The sequence below is a fragment of the Falco naumanni genome, chromosome 12 (genome assembly GCF_017639655.2).
Source record: "Falco naumanni isolate bFalNau1 chromosome 12, bFalNau1.pat, whole genome shotgun sequence".
Classification (NCBI taxonomy): domain Eukaryota; kingdom Metazoa; phylum Chordata; class Aves; order Falconiformes; family Falconidae; genus Falco; species Falco naumanni.
Genome location: NC_054065.1, coordinates 33,753,688 through 33,773,363, shown reverse-complemented (window position 1 = coordinate 33,773,363; position 19,676 = coordinate 33,753,688). Strand labels below are relative to the sequence as shown.

General features: G+C 49.0%; 1 protein-coding gene across 2 annotated transcripts in view; it reads right to left on the bottom strand.

Annotated features, from left to right (window-relative positions):
• The window catches only part of LOC121096166 (phosphofurin acidic cluster sorting protein 1-like), a 69,702-nt gene extending 55,012 nt beyond the window's left edge, over positions 1–14,690 (bottom strand). For both annotated transcript variants that reach the window (XM_040611849.1, XM_040611850.1), the window contains exon 1: positions 14,437–14,690. In XM_040611849.1, the coding sequence (XP_040467783.1) occupies positions 14,437–14,618 (182 nt within the window). In that variant the 5' untranslated portion in view covers positions 14,619–14,690. The remainder of the gene's footprint in view (positions 1–14,436) is intronic.
• Between the last annotated feature and the right edge of the window lie 4,986 nt (positions 14,691–19,676).

Genomic DNA, 19,676 nt, shown 5'->3' with positions numbered 1-19,676 from the left:
CAAAAGCATAACCTCAGCAGGCAAAATAAAAAGAAACCGAAGCATACCTTAAGAATCACAAAGCTTTACAGGAAACCTCCTACTATCAATGCAACAGAAAGCACATGCCAAATTCTGTGAGGGTGGGGAAGAAAGATAAGCAAGAAAGAAATACTATGGTACTGGGCAACTCTACACACTTTTGTTCTCAGGTGTAACCACATGGAAGAGCACAATGTTTTCCTACTCCCTAATGTCTCAAGATCTTCCATTAGGGAAGAGAATCATATTTAGGGGATACTCGTTGTGGACCTGCATACATACTTGTAAGAGAGCTTTTGAGGTTCACTCCCCAAAGCACAGCAGGTGTAAGTTAGAGGAAAGGAACCATTCCACTTAGGTGAATTTGCTCTAAGTTTGTCCTCCATTGGGGCAATTTAATGTTAGTGAAACAGTGGGGTGAAACTCTGCACAAGCAGTAAATCCTTGTGTTTCAGGCTGTAAATCTTCAGACAGCACAACAAAACCAAAGTTGGGAGGTCAAAGATTGGCAATGGCAGCACGTTCGCAGCTTTAAGTGCAACATAGTGCAACACCAAAAAGCTCTTTTGAATCAGTCATACACAATCTCTTACAAAATCCCAAGCCTGAAAATCTCTCTGCTACCCTGTTTCACTGGCCTGGCTGTTTTACTACCAGGTCACTAGCAGTTGCCACACCACAACATTTGTCATTAGCAGACCTACTCAATGAACAGTTTGTTCAGGAGCTGCTTCTCCTTCCAAACAATGCAGGCTGTCCAAGCACAAGAACAAGGTCACTAGGCATAATACAGACTCCGTCCCTCAGCATCCCTTTTATCTAATCCTAAACACTAAGGCTTAATCCTTCCAAATATTTGTACCACAGCTGAAATATGGAAAATCTCAAGGTAGCACAAAACCTGAAAATATAAAGGGAAGAAAATTAGCAAGTGCAAGGCATGGCTGGCTCTCACACAGCATCACCTGTCCTTTATATAATCTGCATGTTGTAGGGAACAGAGAAAGCCTTGAGAACTGTGGCAACCGGAGAGATCCTAAGCAAACACCATAGGCTTGTGTTCCTACCGGGCTTTGGTCATACTAAAGTGGCTTTGGGTTCAATGGGATAGAACACAAGCTCTCCTCTATTTTTGCCCCCTCTCTCTAGACCTGCACTAGAGATGTGGCCAGGGCCAGCTAGCAACTTGTTTGCTTACATAGATTTAAAGGCTGAGAACCTCTGTCTCACGAGAAGGAGGATGATATGCAGCAGGCAGAGCACAGTGCAGGTGTGATGTCCAGGACAAGCTTGCTGGTAAATCCAAGCATTCTGCACAGATGTGAGCTTCAAAGTTAGCATTTCAAATACTCTCCATCACCACCTTTCATCACAAGGTATCATTCAGAAGCAGCAAGTGTCACTTGAAACCCCATGAACATCCTACAGGTATGGAAGCTAGCACACAGAGCTGGGCCTCCAAAAAGAGTCCACAGGTACAGGGAGAAGTAGGAAGGACTAACAGTCACATCACCACAGCTCACATTCAAAGGTCTTTTGCAGCGCGTCCATATTTTTTGGGGGGGTGGGGTGGGGAAATATGCGCACATGTTTCAGTTACATACTCAAAGAGCAATAGATCTTCTACAGAACATACATCACCTATTTTGTGGGAAGAAAAGATTTTCTATTGCAATATAAAAGAAGATGAAGTTGTTCAAAAATCTCCTTTCAGGCATCTGATATTCTCTCTCAACCCTAGAAAGCAGTAAGTTATTTCCCCTTCAGTCGCTTCATTTTGCATAGTTAGTCAGGAACCAAGAGCCAGGACACTGAAAAGGTACTTCTAGAAAAACCTCACATTGTCACCAACCTATCTTTTGGCTTTGGGGTTTTTTTTGCCTTTAAAGAAGATTCCTTTTTTTAGCATTTGTTGTTCTACCTGCTGCTGCTGCTTCTGAGAAAGTCCCTCATCTTGCTCTCTGTCCTACTGTTCAGACAGAGAAACCGTATCAGGTATCAATTCACCTGCATTGATGACAACTCCAGGATCCTTCTAGAGGGCTGTCAGCAGCAAATGTTTGTTCTGGATAACAGGAATTGAATTCTGAAACCTCACATGTTCAACTTATACAATCAAATATGACTAGCATTGGCAAAATAACACACAACTCTACACGTCCTTTTCATAACCTCCTTCAGAGTGCTGTGCCATCAGGTATCACAAGGAAGACGCTCTGTAGAACTGTCCTCATCTGGACAGCTGAGGCTGTAACCACCCTGGAAGAGATCTACACTGAATACTTCTAACCTCAACAGAAAGTTTGTTTGGCTTGAAATCACATCTACTCTGAAGGCAGAGACCATGGAGCTTCTCTCAGACAAAGCTACCCTGGATTTTAAACCTTGATCTACTTAGTTTTGCCTTCTTCCCAAAGAGACCTCTGACATCTCACAGCCAGCTCTCCTTGAAAAATCATTTATGCTCAGAGTATTAGAAAAAAACAGGTTGTAATTAAGCAGAGTTATTAATGTTTTGTCAGCTGGGATTCAAAACCTAGTCATATTCATGTCAACAGGAGTGTTTTCCACTACAGTCAGGACTGGACACAACACAAGTGCCTTATCATTTTTCAGAAGAGAATAGAAGATCTTCTAGGGGCCAATAACTAACTGCTCTGCCTTCTGTTCACAGCAGCGCTCAGCTGGGATGTTAACCACTTCTGCTATCCCATCACAAACCACCTTGCTTTTCTGCATCTTGCCCAAAGAACACCATTCCCCTGGCTACCAGGGGAACAGTGTTCTTTGGGCAAGCTACCACAGTCTATGGCCCAGTTTCCCACATACCTCACAGCTCTGCTAGCTACCCAGAGAACAAATAACCATGGCCACAGTGGTAGAAGTGGTCTTTGGAACATGATTTCCAAGATTCCTCTTCTCAAGAGAAAGGAAGTACTGGGATCTGCTACAAGCCTGAAACTTCCCCCCAAAGACATTAGATCTACGAAGAAAGTGCCAAGGTCACTTAAAAAGAGAGGCTGGAGAACTCAGTGGCAGCCAGGCAGTCACTCCTTACCTGAACGGACAGACAGGACTCAAATATTGGGGCCAACTGTTCTCACACTCCTTGGACAAACTCCAAGTGGCAGTGTGAAGTGTCATCACAGTTTCTTCAGGCAATGGTCAGGGAGCAGAAAGGTTTGGTGATTTCCTTCACAGACACCACAACCCTGCCTGCAAGGGTATGAAACCAAGACTTCTCTGTTCTAATTGGGGCCCAGCAGTGTCAGGATTAAAGGATGGCAGTAACTGGATTGCTTACTGTAGTCACAAACAGTAATAAGGTTAAGAGATTTCCTTTCCCTCCTCTTGGCTAGGCTCTGTGTAGGCAGAAGTTGTAAGGCAGGGGGCAGGAGCAGGTGGGGTGTTAAACCTTTCCTCTTTCAGTTGCTTACAAGGGGTGTTTAGAGTTGTTAATTTTGCCTCCTACTCATGGCTGAGGCTTCTCACCTCACTGGTTTAAAAGCACATGTACCTATGTATGTAAGGAGCAAGTGCACCTTGCAGCACAATGAATGAAACGGGCTCCTGGAAACCATTCTCCCCATCACTCCGCACCCTTTTGCATTAAATACCCACACAGATGCATCACTGGAAAGATCACCACTCAAATGTCACTTAAACTACTGCTGCTAGTCATGAAATAGCTTAGCCTGAAAATGCACCATTCCCTCCCACCCCCTTTCCCACACTTATATCAGCTCTTTCCAGGCTGCCTTCTTTCCTTTTTTTCCCCCTCCTGACTCTAAATACAACTCCACTGGAAAAAGACAGCAAACCCTGAGGATGGCTGAGAGTTACTTCCACAATGCACCCAGGCACATCAACCTGCAAAGATTGAGTTGGAAGAGAGCCAAGTTCTCCATCACAGGGGATCTAATAGGACCTCCAACCTCCCTCTAACCACTGGTTTCTGTGAAACACAGTTCTTTGAGGCAGTTGCCCTTGGCAAGTCAGGACAAGATCAGGCAAATTGATCAGAAGTTGAGAGAGCTGGACAGGCATTGTGTAATCCCTTTCCTGTGTGAGGCTACAACTCATTTGCTGTGTTATTCACAATGCCCAAACATTGGGGGGGGGGGGGGGGGGGGGGGGGGACGACAAAAGGGAAAATATTGAGGTCAAACCATACAAAACAACTGCTGCCCCACCATGTGCACAGGAGAGTTGTAGTGATATAACCACATCCCCAGGCTCTGCTACAGTGAGACTTCACTGCTTTTACAGAAGGAAGCAATTTAGAGTTAAGATCTGGTTCCAGGCAGAGAAGTGAGACTTAATCCGTCTCTGCCACTTTTTAACTGTTGGATGAATCACTTCACCTCCACTTGCCTCTCACCCATCTCTATCCCAAGCATGGAGTAAAACCCCCACAGAATAGGCAGCATTTCATTATAGCACATCATGCAGCATCTACCGCAACAGGACATGAGACACCGCCATAGCCTCTTGGCGCCTCCTGTCACACAAGCTGATTTCCAGATAATAAGCGCATTGTCAAGAAGCATCTCGTGAGGGAGCATTAGTATCTGCCCAGACAGCCTGTCCCAGCACACACAGCATGCCAGTCAGTCACACAGCCATTAGCCTCTCTCCTGCAAGCTATGCAGATATTAATTGCCACTACCAGGAGCAATGTCTTTCCTCAGCATGAAGAGCCCTTACAACCTCAGCAGAAAGTCCAAAAAATCCCAACTGATTTCCACATGTTGCTCCCCAAACCCTTCTCCAGACTCCACTAGTTCCCATGGTCCTCTGAGCCTGTTCAGGGAAATCCCAGCCGGCAGCATCCTGGTTAGACAGCAAGGAAACCTCTGCTGGTGATCTGGCACTCAGATGGTTTCTCTCCAAGCTGCCCCTTTCTGAGCACCCTCAGGCTTCCCAGCCCTGCTCTCCAGTCTGTGGAAGACAGGGAAGAATCCCCAGCCATTTCCTCTAGCTTCAGTTTCATCTTTCCAGCTCAGGGAAACACACCAGAGTGTGATGGATAGTCCTGCAAGGCTCTCTTTTTCCCCAAGAAGGACAAATTTCTTCCTTATGAGTACTGGCAATGTGTTGCAGGACATTGATTTTGGGAGCACCCCTGCCACACCTCAAGATCACTTCTGCTTTACCATACAACTATACAGTCGACCCAGCACACACAAGGAAACAGCAACACTGCATCACGGAAACAAGCAGCTGTGAACAAAGTGGGGAGAACAGGAATCTGAGTCATAGCTATGGCTTCAGGCTGAGAAAGGGTTATTTGAACTACAAGAAGAGCAAGCAACTTCAGACCCTGGATCTGAATCCAAGTCTCACTTCAGTGTCCAAGCCACAAGGTCATCTTTCTGCTCTATTTTCAAACAAGTTACTTGTTTAACAAAAACCATGTGACCGAATTTGTTACTGCCGCATAACAGCCTCCCTAGAAATGTTAGCAAGAGCTTACTGAACAATCCACAGGTCAGTGGTAAGGCTACATGCTGCAACAAACATTTTTAAATTATTTTTTATAAACAACAGAAGGGTATGTTACTTGGGAAACATCACATCTTTAACTGGTCATTGCTTTACTTAAGATCACTGTGTTTGAACTTCCAGCTGTTTGCTTGGGGTCTGCCCAAAAGCAACCTCAGGGCAGACAGAAGAAAAGTGGAAGTCTGCAGCAGCACATGGATCTTCTCTCATTTTAGCCATGTTGAAACTAGGCATCAGCATTAGTGTGGCTAATGCCACAGAAATTTTTTTTTTCACAAACGTAACAGATTTTGAACTTTTCTGTCCGCATGTGCAGAATTGCTGCACCAGGTGTCCCCAGATGCAAGGCTGCTTTAATAAAAGGTGCTGCACTGCCAGCTTAGCCAAGAGCAGCAGTCAATGGCATGGCAAGGTGTAAGTGCATCGCACCTCCACAGAGCCACAGCACTAGCAGTCTGCCACCATACCTGTTGCTAAACAGCTCCCTCACTGTCTCCAGGCTAAAATAAAATATGTTAATGAATTAACCACCACAAAGAAGCAGGTAGCGATTACAAAAAAAAACCACTTGCAGCCTTGTCTACAGGAGGAAAAGAACAAGTGCTTCAGACACAGTGACAAATACCTTTCAACCAAGTTTGAAAGTGCTAATAGGAATGCAGGACAGGCCACATCCTGAAATTCATCACCCGGCAGAGCTTGCTGGGGTACCCCTCCAAGTCCGCTGGAGATATGCCAATGCAGCCAGGTGAGGAAAAGCAGTGAAATGAGGTCAAGGTTAGTTCACTGATCCACACCAACTTTCTTCAGTTCTCTGCTGCAGGCATTTGTTCAAGTGCCAGTAGACACCTGTCTGGCAAACCCTGCTGTGGTGACTTGAAACACAGGCCATCCTCCACTGTCCAGACTACCCTGGTAGAGATCTCCATGTACACTGACAAAAAGGGAATGTGCCACACTGCAGCTTCTGTAACACATAGTCTAACAACTTTCCTACCAATGCTGAATGCAGAGTTAAGGTTTCATTACAGCTTGCTACCTCTGAAGCAGCAAACACACCAAACATCCCATCTGTTTCCTTTGCTGTTATCCTGAGCTGCCAAGGACCTTAGATCTGACTACCTGCAGGCTCAGGAACACGGTACCATGGTAAGATACATCTGGAAGAGAGCTCAGGGCAGAGACTGAAGTGATACAATAGCAGTGATACAGGCCTGTGGAAGAGACAGCGTCAAACCAGCACGGGTATCGATTTTTGAGGCTTCTTCATAACTGTAAGGAAAAAATTTTACTTTTAAAACAATATATTTTAATTCTGAGGTGAGTTGCACAGCTTCTCTTCACTCAAAAGAGTGATTCTCACCAAAACTGGTAAATTTGTGTGTAGGCTTTTCATCCACTTGCAACGCAAGCTGTTAATAACCAGTGCCTATACAATGCAGTTCTCTGCTCAAATCCTTGTGGGTGCAGCAGGTCCCAGAAATAAGAGTGACTTGTCCATGCTTCCACAAAACAGTATTGCAACAGATAGTTACCCCCAAATAAGTATGAACACTTCATCAATACACAGACGAGATGAACAAAGTGTAAATGCAGAGTAATGGGAATGTCATACTTCTGTCCAACGGGAAATTAAGGAACATAATAGGCAGAGAAAAAGCTTGAAAACTCAAGGGATGTTACAAACATCAAAGAAAAAATGAGTAAATAATTCATACATACAGTATGCTGTGAAATCTAAATGGCCATCTGGAGTCTGCTTCTGACAAAGGAGCACGCAAGAAAGGAAGGACCAGGCAGCCTCTAGCATAAGGTATGAGAGGACTGAAAGATATGTCAACTTATGTGACACTATTTCAGGGATGCACATACAAGAACATTCAGAAAGTCTAACAAAAGAAAAAAAGTGGGAAAAAAATCTAAAAGCCATTAAAAAATAACCCAAGCACATCAAGGACACAGTCCAGCTGAAAATACAAGCCATACAAGAACAAGATGTGGTCACTGCAGCTTCATGAGGAATAGTCTCTAAATTTTGAGAAAAAAAGCAAACTACTTGGAAAAGAGAAAAGTTAAGATTCAGAACCAAAGATTACTCAATTACAGGTGTGCAAGTCAAGAAGCAAGGAAAAAAATGTGACAACAGTACCTAAATTACCAGCAGGTATGTGCAGGGCTTTTGAGGGAAAGGAGCAATGAGAAGAAAGTGGATGTATATGTATCAATAAAGTAGAAAATAAATGAACTACCAGAAGACAGCTGAAGAAACACGGGGGAAATGCAGAATAAATACAAGGGAGCTCTTCTAAAAATATATAATTAATGTAAATCTAAAAAAAACCCTGATCTAAACGATACCGATTCAGAGACGCTACTTGAACTGTTACTGAAAATCAGACAGCAGAAGAATCCATGAGAGACTTTGGGCAAACATTATCTCCTCCCCTGGTAGAGCAAAGGTATTAAAGAACAGAAAAAGAGTAGCAGAACCCTTTTCAAATTACTGTTATTCTAACCCTGCTACCATTGTAACAGCACCACAGCTCATTGTTAGTATTTTTCAGTTTTGAAAAATGAAACGAAAGACATGAGCTCTGCCATCATCCCGAACTGCCTATACTGATGAGAATTTAGTTACCACATGCACAGAAAAACAGTTAAAAAACCACAGCTGGGCAGGGAACCAGGCCATTATTTTTGTCCAGAAAATGGTTCCACACTCACTGGCTTTGGACCTCATGCTACTTAAGATACGCTCACACTGAAGAATAAGAAGTGTGATAAAGGAGGATTTACAGAAGTGTAAAAATCGGCATGAGTAGGAAAATAAGGAGAACCTAGAAAAACTAGAATAGCAGCCAAAATACAACAGGAGTTCTTATTTACTAAACAGAATCCCTCACTGGGTTAGACCACGTGAGACAGGAGAAGCAGAAAAAGCACAAGAGATGACAGTGGGCAGTAAATTATAAAGGAGATGGCACTGCAACAGGCCTGCAGAAAAAGCCCGTGTAATTTTGAGCTACGTCCACAAAGGCTGAATCACACTGCAGAGCAGGGAGTGGTCTCTGGAACCACAGTTGCAATGCGTTAAGGTACGTGAAATACTGCATCGCTCCTTCAGGTCCACTGCAATGAGTATATCGAAACATCAAAGCTTCATCTAAGAGACTTCTAACTACAGCAGCAGTATCACTTAAGCTGTCTGCTTCTCTGGAGACAGACACGGGTTCCTGTTGCCACATCCCACACAGAGGACTAAGACATTCTCACTTATTGTTTCCCAAAATAGTATCCACCAGCTTTGATGTAGTTAAAAAAAACCAAACCAAACCAAACCAAACGCACAACTTCCTCATCAGTTGGGATGCTGAAAGCTTGGACCAAATAAGAACACAAGGTATTCAGAAACAGCCTTGCTCAGATGCTCATCTGGCATACTATAAAATGCAGTATGTTTCTCACCTCTACCTCTTTTTTGGCAATAACTACTTCTGAAGTTGACTGGAGACAGGCATTCAATCTAGAATCATTTCATGTTGCAAACAATTACACAAAAGCATCAGCACAGATTTCATCAAAGAATGGACCTGCTCTGGGAACCCCATAAGATACCGGTGCTCAGCAATTTATTCTCGACAGGATAAAGGTCAGGGGATCTCCATCTCAGAGAAGGGTGCACGATATGCATACTATGTGGCTGTTAGCAATCAATCCCAAGTAAATGAACATGCCAGAGGAAGCGGAATGAGCACTCATAGCGTACTAGCACAATCAGAACAATGCAACATTTTTTGATAAGCCATCAGACAACTGAGCTAACCCAGCCTAACTAATGAATGAAACACTGGAGAGCAAGGGAAGGAGGCAGCGTGGCAGGTACTTCAAATAAAATTAAGCCTTCAGGAAAGTCACTATTAATATTCTGAAAGGAGCACACACCCCCATCAATCAAACTGGCAGGGGACACTTGTCCCAAGTTCCACTAATGAGCAGAAAGAAGGAATAACAGACACCAACTCAATTATCGTATGCTCAGAAGGGAAACATAACTGCCAGAGAAGAAATCCCAGAAGTGCTCCTGTGACAGACAGTGGACAGACACACCAGATTTCTCATGTTGCAGGCTTGTAGCCAAGCCCACAATGTTAAGAATAATAAGCAATCCAATGGCTGTTTAGAACATTTTGTTTTCTATTTAGGACTAAAAGGAAATCATCATTCAGACAGGGCAAATATCACCAGTTACAAGAGACTGGTTTCCTTACAAGAAACTGTGGCCTCTCCCAAGCGCTCCGGGAGTGGAGCTACTCAGGTTTGTCACGGCATCACAGTACCTTCTGAGGGAACAATCTGGAATCATTTAACACTCCCAGAAGCGCAACTCTGTAGCTTACCCAAACAGAGCAGATTTTGCTGAGGTTGGAAGTTTAGCATGAAAATGCCTGATTTACCCAGGAAACCACTCAAGAACATCTCAGGCAGATAAATAAATATATGTTATTCCAGCTGGAATAGGTGTTTCTTAAAGGAACACCCAGTTCAGAGGCTCTTCATCATCTAATCAGCTTCAGGAAAGGAGACTCTTAGGGGTTGTAGAAAAGATAGGCAGTGCTCCTTGCAGAGAGAAAACAGACCCTGGAGTCCATAGCTGACAGCACAGCCCGCTTCATGGGGCTGTGAGGTGCTGCCAACCCAGCTGAACGCAGCTGTGCCAGAGGAGAGCACGTTCCTCCACACTGTATGACACGCGCTACTCACTGCAAGGCTTTCCCGACCTCAGGCAAAGGAAAGCATTGCAACCAGCTGCACAAATGGAGTCTTACTCTACTCTCCATGAGGTGTCAGGTAATAGATACCATCTGCCCAAACAGGACAACAGGGTTGCAGAGGTCAGAACATTCACCTCATGGCACTTCAAAGGATCCCTGTAGTTGGCACTCATGGGATACTTCCAGTTGTACTTGCAATAATGGCTCTCCCTGCAAGAAATACATTAGGTTGTAACTTTCCAAAGCACATATTTGGAAGTTTTAGAGATAGAGAATAAAGAGCACCTTCTGAAACACAATGTCCTGAAGGTACACATATACAATTTCACAAAGTGAGCTCAAACCACACACATTTCCCTAAGTCAATGCTTTTCTAACTATCATAAGCAGAGGACAGTATGTTCAAGCACACTGTGTGGGTGTCAGCAAGACTTGGAATGCTTTTGAGCTCATGCATCGTACCGAGATACGAAGTACTCTGGACGAAACGTAGTGTATTTGAATCCTTGCAGTGCCATTCACAGCATAATTTGTACAGGCAGAATCCACCTTTGCAACCTGAGCTCAACAATACTGACGCATTAGCCAAAACACAACTCGTATCTTTCACCTCCAACTAGAAATGTGATGACTTATCACTGAAACAACATCCACGTAACACTGAACACAACAGCTGTGTCAAGGAAAAAGAGTAAGAGTGAACACAATCACACAATCTTATCTTGTTTCCTAATTAAGAGCTTGCATTTATAAGCTCTTGGATACTAAAGGGAAAAAAAAAGGAAGAGCAGTCCTATTAAGAAAGGCTGAAAAATACCACTGCTTAGAAAGAACAAGACCCCAAGCATGTTTGCACAAAGTCCTTTCACACATTTTTTCCAAACATACTGCCTGATCAGCATACTAAACAACGACAATACAGTTAAGACATTACCTTGACATGGACATACATTTTACTTCAGCAAAGCTCTAGTTCATTTCTTGCAGTCCCCACACAGTGAAAACCTGCTACAACACTTAAGGGTACTTATTTGCATGGTATCAAAATAAAGATAATAAACCCACCTCAGAACACTGCTATGAAGACTTCTACTAAGATAACTATGAGTTGAAGTTAAGGCTGATTGACTGACTAATTTTGCAAAAGCATGCTTCACACCCTGCAGCATCAACCAGGCTTGCTTTCCTTCTGAGGCATCACGATGGGAAGCCAATAATCCCTATCCCAGCAGGTAGCCCACCTGAAGATGCAAAGAGCATTTTTCTTGGTTTCCAGGTGTTTACTTCCTTCTGCCTCTCTGCATAACAGCCTGCTGCCCAGAAAATTCAGCTCTGCCTCCCCTGAGAGCCACTTGAGCCAAAGGCAGCTGGGCCTAGGCTGTGATTACTCAGTTCATTGGAAGGGCATCAAGAGTTCATAGATTTCTCAACTTGGCCCTGAAAAGAGAAAGACCCCAGCAGGAGGGATGATACCTCCATTCTGACAGCAAGGCAACTTCTAAAAGTAAATGTGGACTTAGGTCAGTCACGCATTCCTGATTCAGCAGGTAAGACTTCCATTACGGGCAACAGTTCATCTTAGAAAGCCAAGATCCTCCTACAGGGCACCAGAAGTCTTACTGTCATTCATTACATTGGTGCTTACACTTCACAGTGCCTATTTTTACTGGGCCAGACTGCTTCTCTGAAATCCTGAAGGCCTGAGCACAACCTCTCAACTGTCCTGCATCAACAGCCAAACAGAGCAACCCCACAAGGCTGATGTAGCGCAGTCCTGCTCCTGCAGCAGTCGGAGCTATATTTTCAGAAAATGAAACACCTGAGAAGGAGCACAGGGCCAGCAAAGAATTACGATAAAGAGCCTAGAAAAAGAAAGCACATTCTATAGCATTAAAATCAGTACAAAGTTATCCTTCCCCTAGATATGCATAGGTCTGGAAGAATTGAGACTACACACACATACGAGAGAGAGAGAGTTCCAAGGGAGAAGGATTATTGCCCTTGAATGAATATTGTTTCGCCACCACTACCACCCCCAAAGCACAGTAAGACCAGAGACCACCTGTGTCGGGCACTGGGACAGTACAGCGGTTTCTACCTTGAAGAACATAATGTCAAGACTAAAACATTATACAAGCAGATCAGTAGAGGAAGAATATGCACAAGTAATAAGTAAGCACAGTGCACAGATACACCATTAACCCAGCTCTGATTTGCGGCTTGATCTCCCTTTAGTTTCAGTGAACACAACCTACCTGCGTGACAGGTGCCTGGCCACCTCTGACCCACTCACTCAGGAAAGCTTGGTCTAGCTGAAGACTAGAGAACACAGAAGCATTGGTCCCACACTGGTCACTGTGGCCCAACAGGACTTCTCCAGACACCTGCTGACTCTATAAGCACAGCAGCACACTGTGTTAGCGCCATGGCCTTCAAAGGAAGAATCAGCTTCCATCAGCTTCTTCACATCCTAACAAATGTTGCATGTGAAGATATTCCAGAGATTAAATTTCAGATTAATTTTACAGAAATTTCCTTGAAGCTGGTGTGTTGGTTGGCCCCCGTGGCTATCAACACACAAAGAAACTCATGCATTACAACAGGCATCTATCTACACAATGCTAATGGGAACCGTCCTTGTGAAAAAGCACAGGATTCATTGGGCCAAAGAGCAGTTATTCAGACAACTTTCAAACTGATGACATACCATTTCTGCTCACCCACTGGCATCCCACCACCAATTTAACCCATTTCTAAACTCGGTCTCACTATTCCCAGTCATTCTGTCTTTGCTTTGCCCAAAGCAGTTCCTCCTCCCTCTAGCTCTTGCAGCATTTCCATTTGTGAAGACTATGTACATACCCACAACTTGACCATCACTAAGTTCTGTGCTCTAATGTGCGACTTCTTTCTGCAGGAAGTCAACCTGGTAATTCTGTCCGGCTCTTCAAATTCCAAGTTGGGAGTAACCTACCCACAAATAACAATACCTCAAGCCACTTCAAAGCTATAGAACAATCACTGCTTCCTGCTCCACACAACAGCCTCAGCATGTGTCATCAAAAGGTGTGCTGGCTTACACAGACACATGGGGCAAACTCCTTCCCATTTGCTGCCTGCTCAGTCCAGGACCTCCTGGGGCACTGCAGTCACACAGGCTTTCTCTTCTAGATTGAAGTATTTCAGCACATTTCTACTCCGACCCATCCTGCTACTCAATCACTTAATTTCTCCCTACAAACTCATCACCCTTTCACAAAGACTGGTGTCCTCCTGCCCTAGATGAACAATTTATTCTTCCCCTCTTGAATTTTACACCTCTAGTTTTCGTGCAGCGCTTGAACAGACAACATTCCACCAGCTCAAAGACACATGGGTGCAGACTGACTTCCTGAATCTGCCCCTTAACTCTCATGAGAGGACCTCCTGAATCAATGCCTGATGAGCGGGCCAAAAGACACCCAGCTCATTAACACATCCTCCTGGCTCCAAGGCAGGTCTTCACATTCCTCCCATTAAGCACACCAAGCCTGGACATACCCCTAACCATAGTCTGCAGCAACGTTTACACCATTGCCCTGTCTTCCAGCTCTGCCGGAGAGAGGCACAACTGTGAGCTCGGCTGGCGGCACAGTGAAACCTGCTTGCTGCGCACCTGGAGCGCACAGGTGACACAGGCGGCGACACGGACGCCGGGCGGCCATCGCTGGCTCCCGAGGACCGGCTGTAAGGCCGTCACGCACCTCGGGGCCGAAGAGACACCAGCATGGTCGCGACAACGCACCCCGCGCCCAGCCCCTCCGCGGCCATCGCGGCAGACACTAGCCAGAGGCCGCAACATGGAGTCAAGGCAGCCGTGGCCCGGAGCCGGCACACCCAGCCCTGCCGGCCGCCGGTGCTGCCGCTGCCCCGCCACGCCGGGCGGCATCCAGCCCCCGACCGAGCGAGGCCCAGCGGCCGCCAAGGGACCGCGGCCCCAGGCTCGGCTCGGCCCGGCGGAGCAGGGATGCTGCGGGGCCGCCGATCCCGGAGGAACGACCCCCTCCCCGCCACCCGCGACATCCCCGGCCCCACTCGGGCCCGACCCCCGCCGGGCCCCCTCAGCGGCGCGGGGCGGCCCCCGGGCGGCGCGGCTCACCTGGGCACGCAACTCGGAGCCGAACGATCGATCTCCCACGTCGCAAAGAGGTTCATAGGCACCGGGACCGGCCCGGGGCCGGCCACCGCCATCGCCGCCGCCGCCGCCCCGCCGGCCACCGCCGGGGGCCCTGCGGCGGGGCTGGGGCCCATGCCCAACGCGCCGGCCGCCGCCGCCGCCATCCCGCCGCCGCCACCGACACTGGCGATGGGGGGCGGCCCGAGCCCCTCACCTCAGCGCCAGCCTCCGCCTCGGCGCGCGCGCTCGCTCGCTCGCTCGCGCGGCGGGGCGGGACGGCCCGCGGCAGCCAACCGGAGCGTGGAAAGGCGCGACGACGGGAGGCCCGTGGCCAGTCAGGGCGCGGCCTGCGGCGGCAGACGAGCCAATGGGAGCGGGGAAACGGCGAGGCTGGAGGTTTCGGTAAGCAGCCAATGGGAACCGAGAGGGAGGTAGCCGGGCTGGCCGGTAGCCAATCGCAGAGGGAAAAGGGCGCGGCTGCCTGCCTACGACCAGCCAATGGAAACGGCGGCGCGGCCCCGACGGGGCGGGGCGGAGGGCGTGGTGCAGAGCTCTTTAAAGCGCAGAAGTCGCGGCCCGCGCGACCTCGCCGAGGGGCGCGGCTCGGCGCGCGCGCGCCTGCCCGCCCGCCAAGGCCGCCGCTTGCTGGCGGGGTTGCCATGGCAACGCTCTCCCCCACCCCCCGCCCGCCGGCACCAGGGTCCTCCCGGGAGGGTCAGGGGTCTGCCAGGGCCCGGTGCCGAGCCCCTGCGGGGGGTGAGGGTCTGCCAGGGCCTGGTACTGGTACTTGGCCTGATGGCAGGGGCAGGCAGCGGTAGGGCAGGGCGGTGGGCATGAGGAGCAATGGCCCTCTGGGGTGTGAGGCCAGGGGGCACGAGGCCGGCGTCCCTCCACAGCGGCACGGGCATTGCCCCAGCCAGTGGGCACCAGTGCTGCCTTGGTATGAGGGGGATTCTTATTCCCTGGTTGGGTGATGAGTGTCGGAGCAGGCAAGGCAAGGGCCCACAGGCCTGGCAGGCTGAAACTGTAAGCAAGGTGAGGCCTGTGAACGGAAGCTGGGAATTAAAACCAACTTTTTCCCCAACTGCCCTGGGGAGAAGGGTCCAGCAGAGCATCCCTAGGGCCAGCCGGGGGCAAGGCTGTGGGGCTGTGCTAGCCAAAGGCAGGCAGGGCTGTAGCAGAGGATCTGGCTGAAGCAGCACCATCTCTGACAAAATGGAAAAGCAATGGGACCAAATTGTCAGGGTGGGGTGATGCTGGCTGAAGGACCCCCAAAGGAGGCAGGGATGAACCAGAAGCTGCACTGCTCCTCACTCAGAACTGCCTGAAGAAGTGGCCGAGTCAATAATGGCCAAACCACAAGATAAAAGAGAAGCCCCCAGCTTCTGCAGGGACTGTGCCAGCACCTGTGCAGGTCCACATACCTGGTAGTGACAGTCTTCTATGGAAGCAGTGCTATTCCAGGCAGGCTGTAAAGGGCAGCTCGTGCCAGCAGAGTGGTTAGGATCTGAGAAGCAGGAGCAGCACAGATTTGCAAAGTAGTATAAACCACCCCTAGTTTCCACTGTGGCTCTCAAGCACAGCACTGGTGTTTTCAGAATGTTATCACTAAGCACTTCAGGGTCACTTTCCTGAATGTTGATGTCTAATTTATAGCCTGTCCCTTGGACCTCTCCTTTTTACTTGCATTTGCCAGTTCTAAGTTTCATCTGCTGTTGAGCTTCAGGTCTGTCAGCAACATGCAGCTATGCACATCAGCTTTCAGTCTGGCTAGATGAAATAACCTGAACCATCATCAGACTTCCCCACCTTGCCCTCTAACCCCGCCCTCTTCCCAGCCCATCTCTGCAACGGATGCACTGGGTGGGTGTCTTGCTCCCAAACCAGCTTGTTTGCTGCTTTGATGTGTGTTTTCCCTCCATTAAGCAAGTCATTAATGCATGAGAGGACCTTTCCTTTCATCCTTGGCAGCCTTGGTTCTCTAAGAGCATTTGCCAAAGGATCTTAGTAAAGGCTTTTGTGGAAGTTCAACTGGATTAAGGATGAGCTGCGTTTTCACAGCCTTCTGCAGGCAAGTGTGAAAACCTTGTTTTGCAGCAAGAGAGAGTCATGTGATGGTCATGCTGGCCTGGCCTTATCTTCATTTCCACCCACCCATCATGGTTTCATCTTGGCTGGGTATCATTATCGCCTTCCTCCAAAAGCAGCTCACTGCTCCGGAGGATCCTGCTAGATCCGGGGGCTTGATTTATCCCTAGAAGATCTGTTTGCAGTGCCTCCCCAGCAGTTTACTTTCATCCATTTGCCTTCCAGTCTTGGTCACATTCCCAACTGTTTGTGCGGTACTTTAGCAGTGCTGAGTGCTCCAAGCTCTCAGGGATGCCCTCTTGCTTCCCGGGGGCCAGGGCCACCGCTGTTCAGCCCGAGGCAGCCTGGTGACATGATAGCCCCCGTGCAGAGCCTCAGACAGCCCCTGAGGGCTGGCAATCCTGCAGCCTCCTGGGAGGGCTGCTGCTCCCCTGCCTTCCTGAGGGAAGCCCCAAACTTCCAGCCACTTCTAACTCCCTCCTGTGGCTGTGCCACATTCTGTGATTTGTGAGGCTTTTTTCCGAGCTGCTGAGGCTCTTGGCATGGTCCCCAGGTCATAAATGGCCTTTCTCCGTTGCAGCCACCGCTTGCAGTTTTTTGCTGACAAGTTTCCTCCTTTTCCTACGTTTTTCCTGGAGGGATGTCCAATGTGACTGAGGTGGATTTCTCTGGCTCTCTCCCTGCAGCCTGTTCCCTTTGAATGCCTCTGTCCTGAGTGCAGCTTCTTTGTTTGTTTTGGCCTTCTGGCTCTTCTACAGATTAATTTATGCATTTGTTCTCAGGCTGCCTCAATGTGCCTCGTTTATTAGGCGGCTTGGCTACACGGCCTGCTCTTCATTTTGTTCCTACCTTCACATTATGTTGGCTTTGTGCCTACCTCATGAGCTACCCAGAACTGCACTTTGCCACACACAGTGGCTTTTCCCTGTCTTTGGGGGTGAATTTTTCCTGTGTTTTAAATTGTAAGTCCCAAAGCCTGGTTATCTTTCAGCTTAAACAGAATCTGGTAGAGTTGTCATCTATCCAGATGCCTCCCCACCTCCTCTTTTGCTGAGACCTTTCAGCCACCAGCTGGGATTTGCTTCATCGTGGATACAATCTTCAAGCACATCAGGGAAAGCACCCAAGGAACCCTTGCTCTTTAGCATCCAGGCAACCAGCTTAAATGTGCCTCCAGAAAATCCCTTTTTTTTCCCTAGGTGTCACTGCTATCCAAATGGACCCCCAGCGCTCCGACCTGTGCAGAGACCTTGTAGCAGCCAGCACCTTTGTCCCTGGCAGACAAGGCACCACAGTGTGCCCCCGTGTGTTGGTCAAGCCCATGCAGGGCACACGATCCCTTTGGGGCAGCACTTTGCCCAACCAGGTGGCTCCTGGAAGAGCCATGCATCACCTGAGTGCAGCCGGACGAGGCTGAGGCGCAGCAAGGCACAGCAGCTGCTCGAAAGCATCTCTTCCAGCACAGTCGTCCCTCTCCAGCGGCCCTGGCTTTAGCGGTGAGAGCACCTTTGGCGGTGCAAAGGCGTGTTTTCTCCCTTGTGCCCTGCAGCCCCCAGCAGCCCCAGCCTGGAGCAGTGGGAAAGGTGCGCTGGCCCCAGGTCCAGCACAGGGACATCTGGCTGTGCCCCCGGGCAATGCGGGGCAGAGGGAGCCCACGCCGTGGTGCTGGGGAGCCCTGGCTATGGCTGGAGGGTATGTGGGGGGTGTTCGGGGGGGTACTCTGGCCCTCGGGCCTGGGTGGGTCGGGCAGCTACTGCCGGTCACCCCCTTCCCACCCTCAGCGACAAGAAGCCGGGGTGGCTTTGTCCTGAGCAGGCTGCGTAGGTCTGCACTGCCCCCCAGTGGCTGTGGTACGAACAGCAGCTCCGCGAGCTGTCCCCGCACCCCGGCCCCGGGGACAGCGCCACACGGCCGGTGCCTGGGCTGCTGGCCCCTGGCCGCCACCCGGGGACCCGACCTCCCGAGGGGCTGGGGTGGCTCCCTGCCCTGAAGCACTGCCAGGCTTTCTGTGCTCCAGACTCAACGCCACAAGCCTCAATTTTTTTCAAAGGTTTGAGCCCAGGCCTCGGGGAGGGCAGGCGTTGCTGCCGCTGCTGCTGCCACTGCCGCTGCCCTGCCTCGGGGGACGGCCAGGTGGCCCAGCGCGGGCAGCTCTGCGCCAGCTGTCCCTCATCACGCTCCTTTCCATGATGGTCCTTTTACTCCTTTCCCGAGCTTCTGCCAGCAGAAGTAGCAGCACCTGCTCTCTGTTTCGTCAGGTACATGACCCTGCACGTGGCTTGCTTTGAAATTAAAGGTTTTCAATAGACGCCATCTTCTCAGAGGCCCAGACTGCACCCCAAAGGCCATTGTCACCACTGCTTCGCTCCATTTCCTCTGTTCTGTATTTCAACAAATGGCTGCCTGGATTGACTCTGTTCCTTTCTTTTCCTACCTGGCAGACCCAATTTCTTCCTGCTCCACCCTGATGTCACCCTCCAGCACCTTGCTCACGTTGGGCCTTGTTGTCATGCTAAAGTACCCTTCGGCGCCCTGTGGTTCTTCACTCATGTGCTGGTCTCCATTTGTTTTTTTTAAATTGCCTTCCTGAAGGATGTGCACCAGGTCCAGCCACCTCCCGCTTGCTCTGCGGCCAGGCTTTGGGCGCTGTGAGGCTGTCGGAGCCATTGAAGCTCTCAGCATGGGCTGCAGGCTGCTGCCAGCCTCTCCCCATCGCAGCCACTGCTTGCCATCCCTTGCTGGCAAACTTCCCCTGCTTCCTACAGGTCCCTTTCGAGGATGTTCAGCACGACTGATGGATTTCTGTGGCTCTGTCCCAACAGCCTTTCAGTGCGTTGTGGTCACTGCCCTAGAAGGACTCTTCAGTGGTAATAATGGGGTGCAGGTGTCCTTGGCAGCAAAGGGGCTAAGCTGAAGATGTTTCTTTCTCCCAGGTCTGCAGCCAGGGAGCAGCCATCTGCCTGGGAACCCTGGTGTACCCCTCTTCGGTGTCCTCCCATTTTTCCTCTGATCACAGCTGCATCCACATGCAAACTCCGGTGCCCTATTTCCAGCATTGTATTTTAGAGAAGCACATTAAGTATCTTCTGTTGCTTTGGTCGCTTATTTTTATGTGCCTCATTAAAGCAGCTCTT